At 33.8% G+C, this 12882-nt stretch overlaps 1 protein-coding gene across 2 annotated transcripts in view; it reads left to right on the top strand.

The window, feature by feature from the left end:
* Positions 1-12352, top strand: part of LOC133659687 (WD repeat-containing protein 26-like) — a 39790-nt gene extending 27438 nt beyond the window's left edge. The window contains exons 11-14 of one of the 2 annotated variants that reach the window (XM_062062280.1): positions 1287-1365; positions 7024-7153; positions 7225-7419; positions 11865-12352. In XM_062062280.1, the coding sequence (XP_061918264.1) occupies positions 1287-1365; positions 7024-7153; positions 7225-7419; positions 11865-11959 (499 nt within the window). In that variant the 3' untranslated portion in view covers positions 11960-12352. Of the gene's footprint in view, positions 1-1286; positions 1366-7023; positions 7154-7224; positions 7420-11798 lie in introns of both variants that reach the window. The other variant, XM_062062281.1, reaches the window with a different exon arrangement.
* The last annotated feature ends 530 nt before the right edge of the window (positions 12353-12882 follow it).

Genomic DNA, 12882 nt, shown 5'->3' with positions numbered 1-12882 from the left:
ACGTGTTTACTTGTGTGTGATATCATGTGCAATACTGGCCCTGCTATGTGTTTACTTGTGTGTGATATCATGTGCAATACTGGCCCTGCTATGTGTTTACTTGTGTGTGATATCATGTGCAAAACTGGCCCTGCTATGTGTTTACTTGTGTGTGATATCATGTGCAATACTGGCCCTGCTATGTGTTTACTTGTGTGTGATATCATGTGCAATACAAGCGGCCCTGCTATGTGTTTACTTGTGTGTGATATCATGTGCAATACTGGCCCTGCTATGTGTTTACTTGTGTGTGATATCATGTGCAATACAAGCGGCCCTGCTATGTGTTTACTTGTGTGTGATATCATGTGCAATACAAGCGGCCCTGCAGTGTGTTTACTTGTGTGTGATATCATGTGCGATACAAGCGGCTATGTGTTTACTTGTGTGTGATATCATGTGCAATACAAGCGGCCCTGCTATGTGTTTACTTGTGTGTGATATCATGTGCAATACAAGCGGCCCTGCAGTGTGTTTACTTGTGTGTGATATCATGTGCGATACAAGCAGCCCTGCAGTGTGTTTACTTGTGTGTGATATCATGTGCGATACAAGCAGTCCTGCAGTGTGTTTATGTGTGTGATATCATGTGCAATACAAGCAGTCCTGCTGCGTGTTTACTTGTGTGTGATATTACGTGCGATAAAAGTAGTGCTGCAGTGTTTTACTTGTGTGTGTGATATCCTGTATGATACAAGCAGTCCTGCAGTGTGTTTATGTGTATGATATCATGTGCGATACAAGCGGTCCTGCAGTGTGTTTACTTGTGTGTGATATCATGTGCGATACAAGCGGTCCTGCAGTGTGTTTACTTGTGTGTGATATCATGTGCGAAACAAGCAGTGCTGCAGTGTTTTTACTTGTGTGTGATATCATGTGCGATACAAGCAATGATGCAGTGTTTTTATTTGTGTGATATCATGTGCGAATCAAGAAGTGCTGCAGTGTCTTTACTTGTGTGTGATATCATGTGCGATACTTAAGGCTCAAATACCAGTATGGTATCTGTACAGTCAGTAATAGATTACTTTTGGTATCCACTTGTTGAATATCTGATGAAATTGGCAGCAGCTGACGTTTAGAAGGATGTTTTTGTCATCTTCTCCTTGAACTTGTCTTGCAGCCATGGAAGTATTTGTAAATATTGTCACCATCCAAGTACACAGGAAACAAACAACAGCAGCAGTAAAACATAAAGTACTGCAATCTTTGCCCAAAGTCAGTATTTGTCTGATGTTTGCTTGCAGAGTCCAGGAAGATCATCCCATCATGTCTTTCACCGTCTCCAAGGATGGACGACTAGCTCTGCTTAATGTGGCCACTCAGGTACTGGAATTGTTTGCTTGTCAAATGTTAAGGTGGTATTATTAAATAGGTGTATAATTGTTTGCTTGTCAAATGTTAAGGTGGTATTATTAAATAGGTGTATAATTGTTTGCTTGTCAAATGTTAAGGTGGTATTATTAAATAGGTGTATAATTGTTTGCTTGTCACATGTTAAGGTGGTATTATTAAATAGGTGTATAATTGTTTGCTTGTCAAATGTTAAGGTGGTATTATTAAATAGGTGTATAATTGTTTGCTTGTCAAATGTTAAGGTGGTATTATTGAATAGGTCCTATAATTGTTTGCTTGTCACATGTTACGGTGGTATTATTGAATAGGTACTATAATTGTTTGCTTGTCAAATGTTAAGGTGGTATTATTAAATAGGTGTATAATTGTTTGCTTGTCAAATGTTAAGGTGGTATTATTAAATAGGTGTATAATTGTTTGCTTGTCAAATGTTAAGGTGGTATTATTAAATAGGTGTATAATTGTTTGCTTGTCACATGTTAAGGTGGTATTATTAAATAGGTGTATAATTGTTTGCTTGTCAAATGTTAAGGTGGTATTATTAAATAGGTGTATAATTGTTTGGTTGTCAAATGTTAAGGTGGTATTATTAAATAGGTGTATAATTGTTTGCTTTTCACATGTTAAGGTGGTATTATTAAATGGGTGTATAATTGTTTGCTTGTCACATGTTAAGGTGGTATTATTAAATAGGTGTATAATTGTTTGCTTGTCAAATGTTAAGGTGGTATTATTAAATACGTACTAGAATTGTTTGCTTGTCACATGTTAAGGTGGTATTATTAAATAGGTGTATAATTGTTTGCTTGTCACATGTTAAGGTGGTATTATTAAATAGGTGTATAATTGTTTGCTTGTCAAATGTTAAGGTGGTATTATTAAATAGGTGTATAATTGTTTGCTTGTCAAATGTTAAGGTGGTATTATTAAATAGGTGTATAATTGTTTGCTTGTCAAATGTTAAGGTGGTATTATTAAATAGGTGTATAATTGTTTGCTTGTCACATGTTAAGGTGGTATTATTAAATAGGTGTATAATTGTTTGCTTGTCAAATGTTAAGGTGGTATTATTAAATAGGTGTATAATTGTTTGGTTGTCAAATGTTAAGGTGGTATTATTAAATAGGTGTATAATTGTTTGCTTTTCACATGTTAAGGTGGTATTATTAAATGGGTGTATAATTGTTTGCTTGTCACATGTTAAGGTGGTATTATTAAATAGGTGTATAATTGTTTGCTTGTCAAATGTTAAGGTGGTATTATTAAATACGTACTAGAATTGTTTGCTTGTCACATGTTAAGGTGGTATTATTAAATAGGTGTATAATTGTTTGCTTGTCACATGTTAAGGTGGTATTATTAAATAGGTGTATAATTGTTTGCTTGTCACATGTTAAGGTGGTATTATTAAATAGGTGTATAATTGTTTGCTTGTCAAATGTTAAGGTGGTATTATTAAATAGGTGTATAATTGTTTGCTTGTCACATGTTAAGGTGGTATTATTAAATAGGTGTATAATTGTTTACTTGTCACGTGTTAAGGTGGTATTATTAAATAGGTGTATAATTGTTTGCTTGTCAAATGTTAAGGTGGTATTATTAAATAGGTGTATAATTGTTTGCTTGTCACGTGTTAAGGTGGTATTATTAAATAGGTGTATAATTGTTTACTTGTCAAATGTTAAGGTTTTATTATTAAATAGGTGTATAATTGTTTACTTGTCACATGTTAAGGTGGTATTATTAAATAGGTGTATAATTGTTTGCTTGTCACATGTTAAGGTGGTATTATTAAATAGGTGTATAATTGTTTGCTTGTCACATATTAAGGTGGTATTATTAAATAGGTACTATAATTGTTTGTTTGTCAAATGTTAAGGTGGTATTATTAAATAGGTGTATAATTGTTTACTTGTCACGTGTTAAGGTGGTATTATTAAATAGGTGTATAATTGTTTGCTTGTCAAATGTTAAGGTGGTATTATTTAATAAGTGTATAATTGTTTGCTTGTCAAATGTTAAGGTGGTATTATTAAATAGGTGTATAATTGTTTGCTTGTCACGTGTTAAGGTGGTATTATTAAATAGGTGTATAATTGTTTACTTGTCAAATGTTAAGGTGGTATTATTAAATAGGTGTATAATTGTTTACTTGTCACATGTTAAGGTGGTATTATTAAATAGGTGTATAATTGTTTGCTTGTCAAATGTTAAGGTGGTATTATTAAATAGGTGTATAATTGTTTACTTGTCACGTGTTAAGGTGGTATTATAAAATAGGTGTATAATTGTTTGCTTGTCACATGTTAAGGTGGTATTATTAAATAGGTGTATAATTGTTTACTTGTCAATTGTTAAGGTGGTATTATTAAATAGGTGTATAATTGTTTACTTGTCACGTGTTAAGGTGGTATTATTAAATAGGTGTATAATTGTTTACTTGTCACGTGTTAAGGTGGTATTATTAAATAGGTGTATAATTGTTTGCTTGTCACATGTTAAGGTGGTATTATTAAATAGGTGTATAATTGTTTGCTTGTCAAATGTTAAGGTGGTATTATTAAATAGGTGTATAATTGTTTGCTTGTCAAATGTTAAGGTGGTATTATTAAATAGGTGTATAATTGTTTGGTTGTCAAATTTTAAGGTGGTGTTATTAAATAGGTGTATAATTGTTTGCTTGTCACATGTTAAGGTGGTATTATTAAATAGGTGTAAAATTGTTTACTTGTCACGTGTTAAGGTGGTATTATTAAATAGGTGTATAATTGTTTGCTTGTCAAATGTTAAGGTGGTATTATTAAATAGGTGTATAATTGTTTGCTTGTCAAATGTTAAGGTGGTATTATTAAATAGGTGTATAATTGTTTGCTTGTCACATGTTAAGGTGATATTATTAAATAGGTGTATAATTGTTTGCTTGTCACATGTTAAGGTGGTATTATTAAATAGGTGTATAATTGTTTGCTTGTCACATGTTAAGGTGGTATTATTAAATAGGTGTATAATTGTTTGCTTGTCACATGTTAAGGTGGTATTATTAAATAGGTGTATAATTGTTTGCTTGTCACATGTTACGGTGGTATTATTAAATAGGTGTATAATTGTTTGCTTGTCACCTGTTAAGGTGGTATTATTGAATAGGTACTATAATTGTTTGGTTGTCACATGTTAAGGTGGTATTATTAAATAGGTGTATAATTGTTTGCTTGTCACATGTTACGGTGGTATTATTAAATAGGTGTATAATTGTTTGCTTGTCACATGTTAAGGTGGTATTATTAAATAGGTGTATAATTGTTTGCTTGTCACCTGTTAAGGTGGTATTATTGAATAGGTACTATAATTGTTTGCTTGTCACGTGTTAAGGTGGTATTATTAAATAGGTGTATAATTGTTTACTTGTCACGTGTTAAGGTGGTATTATTAAATAGGTGTATAATTGTTTGCTTGTCACGTGTTAAGGTGGTATTATTAAATAGGTGTATAATTGTTTGCTTGTCACGTGTTAAGGTGGTATTATTAAATAGGTGTATAATTGTTTGCTTGTCACGTGTTAAGGTGGTATTATTAAATAGGTGTATAATTGTTTGCTTGTCACGTGTTAAGGTGGTATTATTAAATAGGTGTATAATTGTTTACTTGTCACGTGTTAAGGTGGTATTATTAAATAGGTGTATAATTGTTTGCTTGTCACATGTTAAGGTGGTATTATTAAATAGGTGTATAATTGTTTGCTTGTCAAATGTTAAGGTGGTATTATTAAATAGGTGTATAATTGTTTGCTTGTCAAATGTTAAGGTGGTATTATTAAATAGGTGTATAATTGTTTGGTTGTCAAATTTTAAGGTGGTGTTATTAAATAGGTGTATAATTGTTTGCTTGTCACATGTTAAGGTGGTATTATTAAATAGGTGTAAAATTGTTTACTTGTCACGTGTTAAGGTGGTATTATTAAATAGGTGTATAATTGTTTGCTTGTCAAATGTTAAGGTGGTATTATTAAATAGGTGTATAATTGTTTGCTTGTCAAATGTTAAGGTGGTATTATTAAATAGGTGTATAATTGTTTGCTTGTCACATGTTAAGGTGATATTATTAAATAGGTGTATAATTGTTTGCTTGTCACATGTTAAGGTGGTATTATTAAATAGGTGTATAATTGTTTGCTTGTCACATGTTAAGGTGGTATTATTAAATAGGTGTATAATTGTTTGCTTGTCACATGTTAAGGTGGTATTATTAAATAGGTGTATAATTGTTTGCTTGTCACATGTTAAGGTGGTATTATTAAATAGGTGTATAATTGTTTGCTTGTCAAATGTTAAGGTGGTATTATTAAATAGGTGTATAATTGTTTGCTTGTCACGTGTTAAGGTGGTATTATTAAATAGGTACTATAATTGTTTACTTGTCACGTGTTAAGGTGGTATTATTAAATAGGTGTATAATTGTTTGCTTGTCAAATGTTAAGGTGGTATTATTAAATAGGTGTATAATTGTTTGCTTGTCACATGTTAAGGTGGTATTATTAAATAGGTGTATAATTGTTTGCTTGTCACATGTTAAGGTGGTATTATTAAATAGGTGTATAATTGTTTACTTGTCACATGTTAAGGTGGTATTATTAAATAGGTGTATAATTGTTTACTTGTCAAATGTTAAGGTGGTATTATTAAATAGGTGTATAATTGTTTGGTTGTCAAATGTTAAGGTGGTATTATTAAATAGGTGTATAATTGTTTACTTGTCAAATGTTAAGGTGGTATTATTAAATAGGTGTATAATTGTTTGGTTGTCAAATGTTAAGGTGGTATTATTAAATAGGTGTATAATTGTTTGCTTGTCACGTGTTAAGGTGGTATTATTAAATAGGTGTATAATTGTTTACTTGTCACGTGTTAAGGTGGTATTATTAAATAGGTGTATAATTGTTTACATGTCACGTGTTAAGGTGGTATTATTAAATAGGTGTATAATTGTTTGCTTGTCACATGTTAAGGTGGTATTATTAAATAGGTGTATAATTGTTTACTTGTCACATGTTAAGGTGGTATTATTAAATAGGTGTATAATTGTTTACATGTCACGTGTTAAGGTGGTATTATTAAATAGGTGTATAATTGTTTACTTGTCACATGTTAAGGTGGTATTATTAAATAGGTGTATAATTGTTTACTTGTCACGTGTTAAGGTGGTATTATTAAATAGGTGTATAATTGTTTGCTTGTCACGTGTTAAGGTGGTATTATTATTATAGCAAGTAAACAGAGTAGTAGCTCAACTTAGGAGTTACAGTAAATTGGTTCCGTGCAAATGAAAATATAACTTCACCACTTTAGTCCTATTTTTTGTGCTTAAGAAACTTCTTCTATTTGTCATTACTGCCACAAGTGGTGGGAAAGAGTATTACATCTGAGTACCACATCTGTTTTGGCCACACAACTACTTCTTATAAAGGAATACTAATGGCCAGTATTTACCTCAGAGAGTGGACTTCTATGGTATCTCAGCAGCTTCTCCTTACTTTCATGGATACATGTCCAGCTATTAATGAAACCCCCTAAGGACTCATTCTGCTTCAGTATGGTTGTAGTTGCTAGTAATGCTGATACTGGGTGTCTGCAGGGCGTGCACCTGTGGGACCTGCAGGACCGGGTGCTGGTGAGGAAGTACCAGGGAGTGACCCAAGGCTTCTACACCATCCACTCCTGCTTCGGGGGCCACAATGAAGACTTCATCGCCAGCGGCAGTGAAGGCAAGTAGCACAGGAAGTTGGCACAGCACGCTGGGACTTGAGGAGGACTGTCTTGTGGTCTCCCTCCACAGACCACAAGGTCTACATCTGGCACCGCCGCAGTGAGCTGCCCATCGCCGAGCTGAGCGGGCACAGTCGCACCGTCAACTGCGTCACCTGGAACCCCGTCCTGCCCGGACTGCTGGCCAGCGCCTCCGATGACGGCACCGTCAGAGTCTGGGGCCCCGCCCCTTTTTTGGAGGTCCAGGAGGCAGAGGGACTCAATGGTAAGAAGTGATATCATAGTAGAGAGGTTCAAAGTGATATCACAGTGATAACAAAGACATACAAAGTGAAATCACGGTGATATCACAGTAAAGAGGTATAAAGTGATATCACAGTGATATACTAAGTGATATCACAGTGATATACTAAGTGATATCACTGCGATAGAAAGTGATATCACAGTGGTAAAGAGATACAAAGTGATAACAAAGAGATACAGCATAATATCACAGTGATAAAGACATACACAATGATGCAAAGTGATATCCCAGTGATAACAAAGTGAGATCAAATATCACTTTGTTATCACTGGGATATCACTGCAATATCATTTTGTTATCAGATGATAACATTGACAGACAAAGTGAAATCACGGTGATATCACAGTAAAGAGGTATAAAGTGATATCACAGTGATATACAAAGTGATATCACAGCGATAGAAAGTGATATCACAGTGGTAAAGAGACACAAAGTGATATCACAGTGATAACAAAGACATACAAAGTGAAATCACGGTGATATCACAGTAAAGAGGTATAAAGTGATACACTAAGTGATATCACAGCGATAGAAAGTGATATCACAGTGGTAAAGAGACACAAAGTGATATCACAGTGATAACAAAGACATTGAAAGTGAAATCACGGTGATATCACAGTAAAGAGGTATAAAGTGATATCACAGTGATATACTAAGTGATATCACAGCGATAGAAAGTGATATCACAGTGGTAAAGAGACACAAAGTGATATCACAGTGATAACAAAGACATACAAAGTGAAATCACGGTGATATCACAGTAAAGAGGTATAAAGTGATACCACAGTGATATACTAAGTGATATCACTGCAATAGAAAGTGATATCACAGTGGTAAAGACATACAAAGTGATATCACAGTGATAACAAAGAGAGACAGCATAATATCACAGTGATAAAGAGATACACAATGATGCAAAGTGATATCCCAGTGATAACAAAGTGAGATCAAATATCACTTTGTTATCACTGGGATATCACTGCAATATCATTTTGTTATCAGATGATAACATTGACATACAAAGTGAAATCATGGTGATATCACAGTAAAGAGGTATGAAGTGATATCACAGTGATATGCAAAGTGATATCACAGCGATAGAAAGTGATATCACAGTGGTAAAGAGACACAAAGTGATATCACAGTGATAACAAAGACATACAAAGTGAAATCACGGTGATATCACAGTAAAGAGGTATAAAGTGATATCACAGTGATATACAAAGTGATATCACTGCGATAGAAAGTGATATCACAGTGGTAAAGAGATACAAAGTGATATCACAGTGATAACAAAGAGATACAGCATAATATCACAGTGATAAAGACATACACAATGATGCAAAGTGATATCCCAGTGATAACAAAGTGGGATCAAATATCACTTTGTTATCACTGGGATATCACTGCAATATCATTTTGTTATCAGATGATAACATTGACATACAAAGTGAAATCACGGTGATATCACAGTAAAGAGGTATAAAGTGATACCACAGTGATAGAAAGTGATATCACAGTGGTAAAGAGACACAAAGTGATATCACAGTGATAACAAAGACATTCAAAGTGAAATCACGGTGATATCACAGTAAAGAGGTATAAAGTGATATACAAAGTGATATCACAGCGATAGAAAGTGATATCACAGTGGTAAAGAGACACAAAGTGATATCACAGTGATAACAAAGACATTCAAAGTGAAATCACGGTGATATCACAGTAAAGAGGTATAAAGTGATATCACAGTGATATACAAAGTGATATCACAGCGATAGAAAGTGATATCACAGTGGTAAAGAGACACAAAGTGATATCACAGTGATAACAAAGACATACAAAGTGAAATCACGGTGATGTCACAGTAAAGAGGTATAAAGTGATACCACAGTGATATACTAAGTGATATCACTGCGATAGAAAGTGATATCACAGTGGTAAAGAGACACAAAGTGATATCACAGTGATAACAAAGACATACAAAGTGAAATCACGGTGATATCACAGTAAAGAGGTATAAAGTGATATCTCAGTGATATACTAAGTGATATCACTGCGATAGAAAGTGATATCACAGTGGTAAAGACATACAAAGTGATATCACAGTGATAACAAAGAGATACAGCATAATATCACAGTGATAAAGACATACACAATGATGCAAAGTGATATCCCAATGATAACAAAGTGAGATCAAATATCACTTTGTTATCACTGGGATATCACTGCAATATCATTTTGTTATCAGATGATAACATTGACATACAAAGTGAAATCACGGTGATATCACAGTAAAGAGGTATAAAGTGATATCACAGTGATATACAAAGTGATATCACAGCGATAGAAAGTGATATCACAGTGGTAAAGAGACCCAAAGTGATATCACAGTGATAACAAAGACATACAAAGTGAAATCACGGTGATATCACAGTAAAGAGGTATAAAGTGATACCACAGTGATATACTAAGTGATATCACAGTGATATACTAAGTGATATCACTGCGATAGAAAGTGATATCACAGTGGTAAAGAGATACAACGTGATATCACGGTGATAACAAAGAGATACAGCATAATATCACAGTGATAAAGACATACACAATGATGCAAAGTGATATCTCAGTGATAACAAAGTGAGATCAAATAACACTTTGTTATCACTGGGATATCACTGCAATATCATTTTGTTATCAGATGATAACATTGACATACAAAGTGAAATCACGGTGATATCACAGTAAAGAGGTATACAGTGATATCACAGTGATATACAAAGTGATATCACAGCGATAGAAAGTGATATCACAGTGGTAAAGAGACACAAAGTGATATCACAGTGATAACAAAGACATACAAAGTGAAATCACGGTGATATCACAGTAAAGAGGTATAAAGTGATATCACAGTGATATACAAAGGGATATCACAGCAATAGAAAGTGATATCACAGTGGTAAAGAGACACAAAGTGATATCACAGTGATAACAAAGACATACAAAGTGAAATCACGGTGATATCACAGTAAAGAGGTATAAAGTGATATCACAGTGATATACAAAGTGATATCACAGCGATAGAAAGTGATATCACAGTGGTAAAGAGACACAAAGTGATATCACAGTGATAACAAAGACATTCAAAGTGAAATCACGGTGATATCACAGTAAAGAGGTATAAAGTGATATCACAGTGATATACTAAGTGATATCACAGCGATAGAAAGTGATATCACAGTGGTAAAGACATACAAAGTGATATCACAGTGATAACAAAGTGAGATCAAATATCACTTTGTTATCACTGGGATATCACTGCAATATCATTTTGTTATCAGATGATAACATTGACATACAAAGTGAAATCACTGTGATATCACAGTAAAGAGGTATAAAGTGATATCACAGTGATATACAAAGTGATATCACAGTGGTAGAAAGTGATATCACAGTGGCAACAAAGAGACACAAAGTGATATCACAGTGATAAAGAGATACAGAGTGATATCACAGTGATAACAAAGAGATGCCGAGTGATATCACAGTGATAAAGAGATACACAAAGATGCAAAGTGATATCTCAGTAATAACAAAGTGAGATCAAATATCACTTTGTTATCACTGGGATATCACTTTGTTATCAGAGTGATATCAGTGATAACAAAGTGATATCACAGTGATAACAAAGTGAGCTCAAATATCACTTTATCACTGGGTTATCACAGCAATATCACTTTGTTATCAGAGTGATATCACAGTGATAAAGTGATATCACAGTGATAACAAAGAGATACAAAGTGATATCACAGTAAAGAGGTACAGTGATAATAGTGATAATAATGTGATAGCCCAGTGATCAAGTGATATCACAGTGATAACAAAGTGAGATCAAATATCACTTTATCACTGCAATATCACTTTATCACAGTGGTATCACAGTGATAAAGAGATACAAAGTGATATCACAGTAAAGAGGTACAGTGATGATAGTGATAATAAAAAGATATCACAGTGATAACAAAGTGAGATCAAATATCACTTTATCACTGCAATATCACTTTATCAGAGTGGTATCACAGTGATAACAAAGTGATATCACAGTGATAACAAAAAGATACAAAGTGATATCACAGTAAAGAGGTACAGTGATAAAAAAGTGATAAAGTGATATCACAGTGATGACAAAGAGATACAAAATGATACAAAGTCATATCACAGTGATACAAAAAGACACAAAGTGATATCACAGTGATGAAGTGATACAAAATGATACAAAGTGATATGACAGTGATGAATATAAACCACGCCCATCTTTGTCTCTCCTCTTCTGGTCCTGTCAGATTGTTGCGTCATGGACAGCTGATCATTGTTGTCATGTTTGTTTACGTTGCCGTGACGATCACCAGACTCTGTTGACACTGCAATGGCAGAAGCTCTGCGGATTGGACGGCTGCTTCCTGGAGGCGGGACCAGCACTTTCAGGACATCACTGCGATGCTGACCTGGATCGCATTAATGGCGCTCACACTCTGACGTCCGCCTCCTGATTGGCTCGTCACGTAGGACCACCTATTTATTACCACGCACACACGCCCTTTATTTACTGTGTGTGTGTGTGTGTGTGTGCGTGTGTGTGTGTGTGTGTGTGTCTGTGTGTGTGTGTGTGTGTGTGTGTGTGTGTGTGTGTGTGTGTGTGTGTGTGTGTGTGTGTGTGTGTGTCCTCTGTTTAACAGAAGAGACTTCATGTTTTTACTTTCTAGTATTTCTAACGCAGGATTGCACAAAATGGCGTGTTTGATGGTGTCATTGCACCTTTTCTGTCTCCTGGTGTGGGTTCCTACACTCCTCCTTGTAGGCTTCATCTGCTTGTGATGTCTATCGTTTTATACACGTATATACATACATAAGTAAATACATACATATATATATGTATATATACACATATATATATATATATATATATATATATGTGTATATATATATATATATATGTATATATATATGTATACATAACTATATATATATATTCATATATATACACACATATACTGTATATATACATATGTATGTATGTATGTATATACATATATAAAATCATATTAAAAAAATATATACACATATATATATGTATGTGTGTATATATATATAGATATATATATATATATACACACATATATATATATATACATATATATATACTTTGTTCCTCCAAACATGGGAAGGTATAGCGTGTGTGTACAGAAGAATTATAGAAGTAAGTTTGATTGTAGTGAATGGTATTCACAGAATCAAAGAAAGAAATCATCAAGACGACAAGGGAGCGTAGCACTGCTAATCTGCACCACACTGAAGCAGAATGGATGTTACAACAATATCTGAACATTTATCCGTGAAAATATGGATGAGCTGCTGGAAGGAGATACA

The sequence above is a fragment of the Entelurus aequoreus genome, linkage group LG11 (assembly GCF_033978785.1).
Source record: "Entelurus aequoreus isolate RoL-2023_Sb linkage group LG11, RoL_Eaeq_v1.1, whole genome shotgun sequence".
Taxonomy (NCBI): domain Eukaryota; kingdom Metazoa; phylum Chordata; class Actinopteri; order Syngnathiformes; family Syngnathidae; genus Entelurus; species Entelurus aequoreus.
Note: the sequence above shows the minus strand (reverse complement) of the source record. Positions and strands in the feature narration are given on the sequence as shown.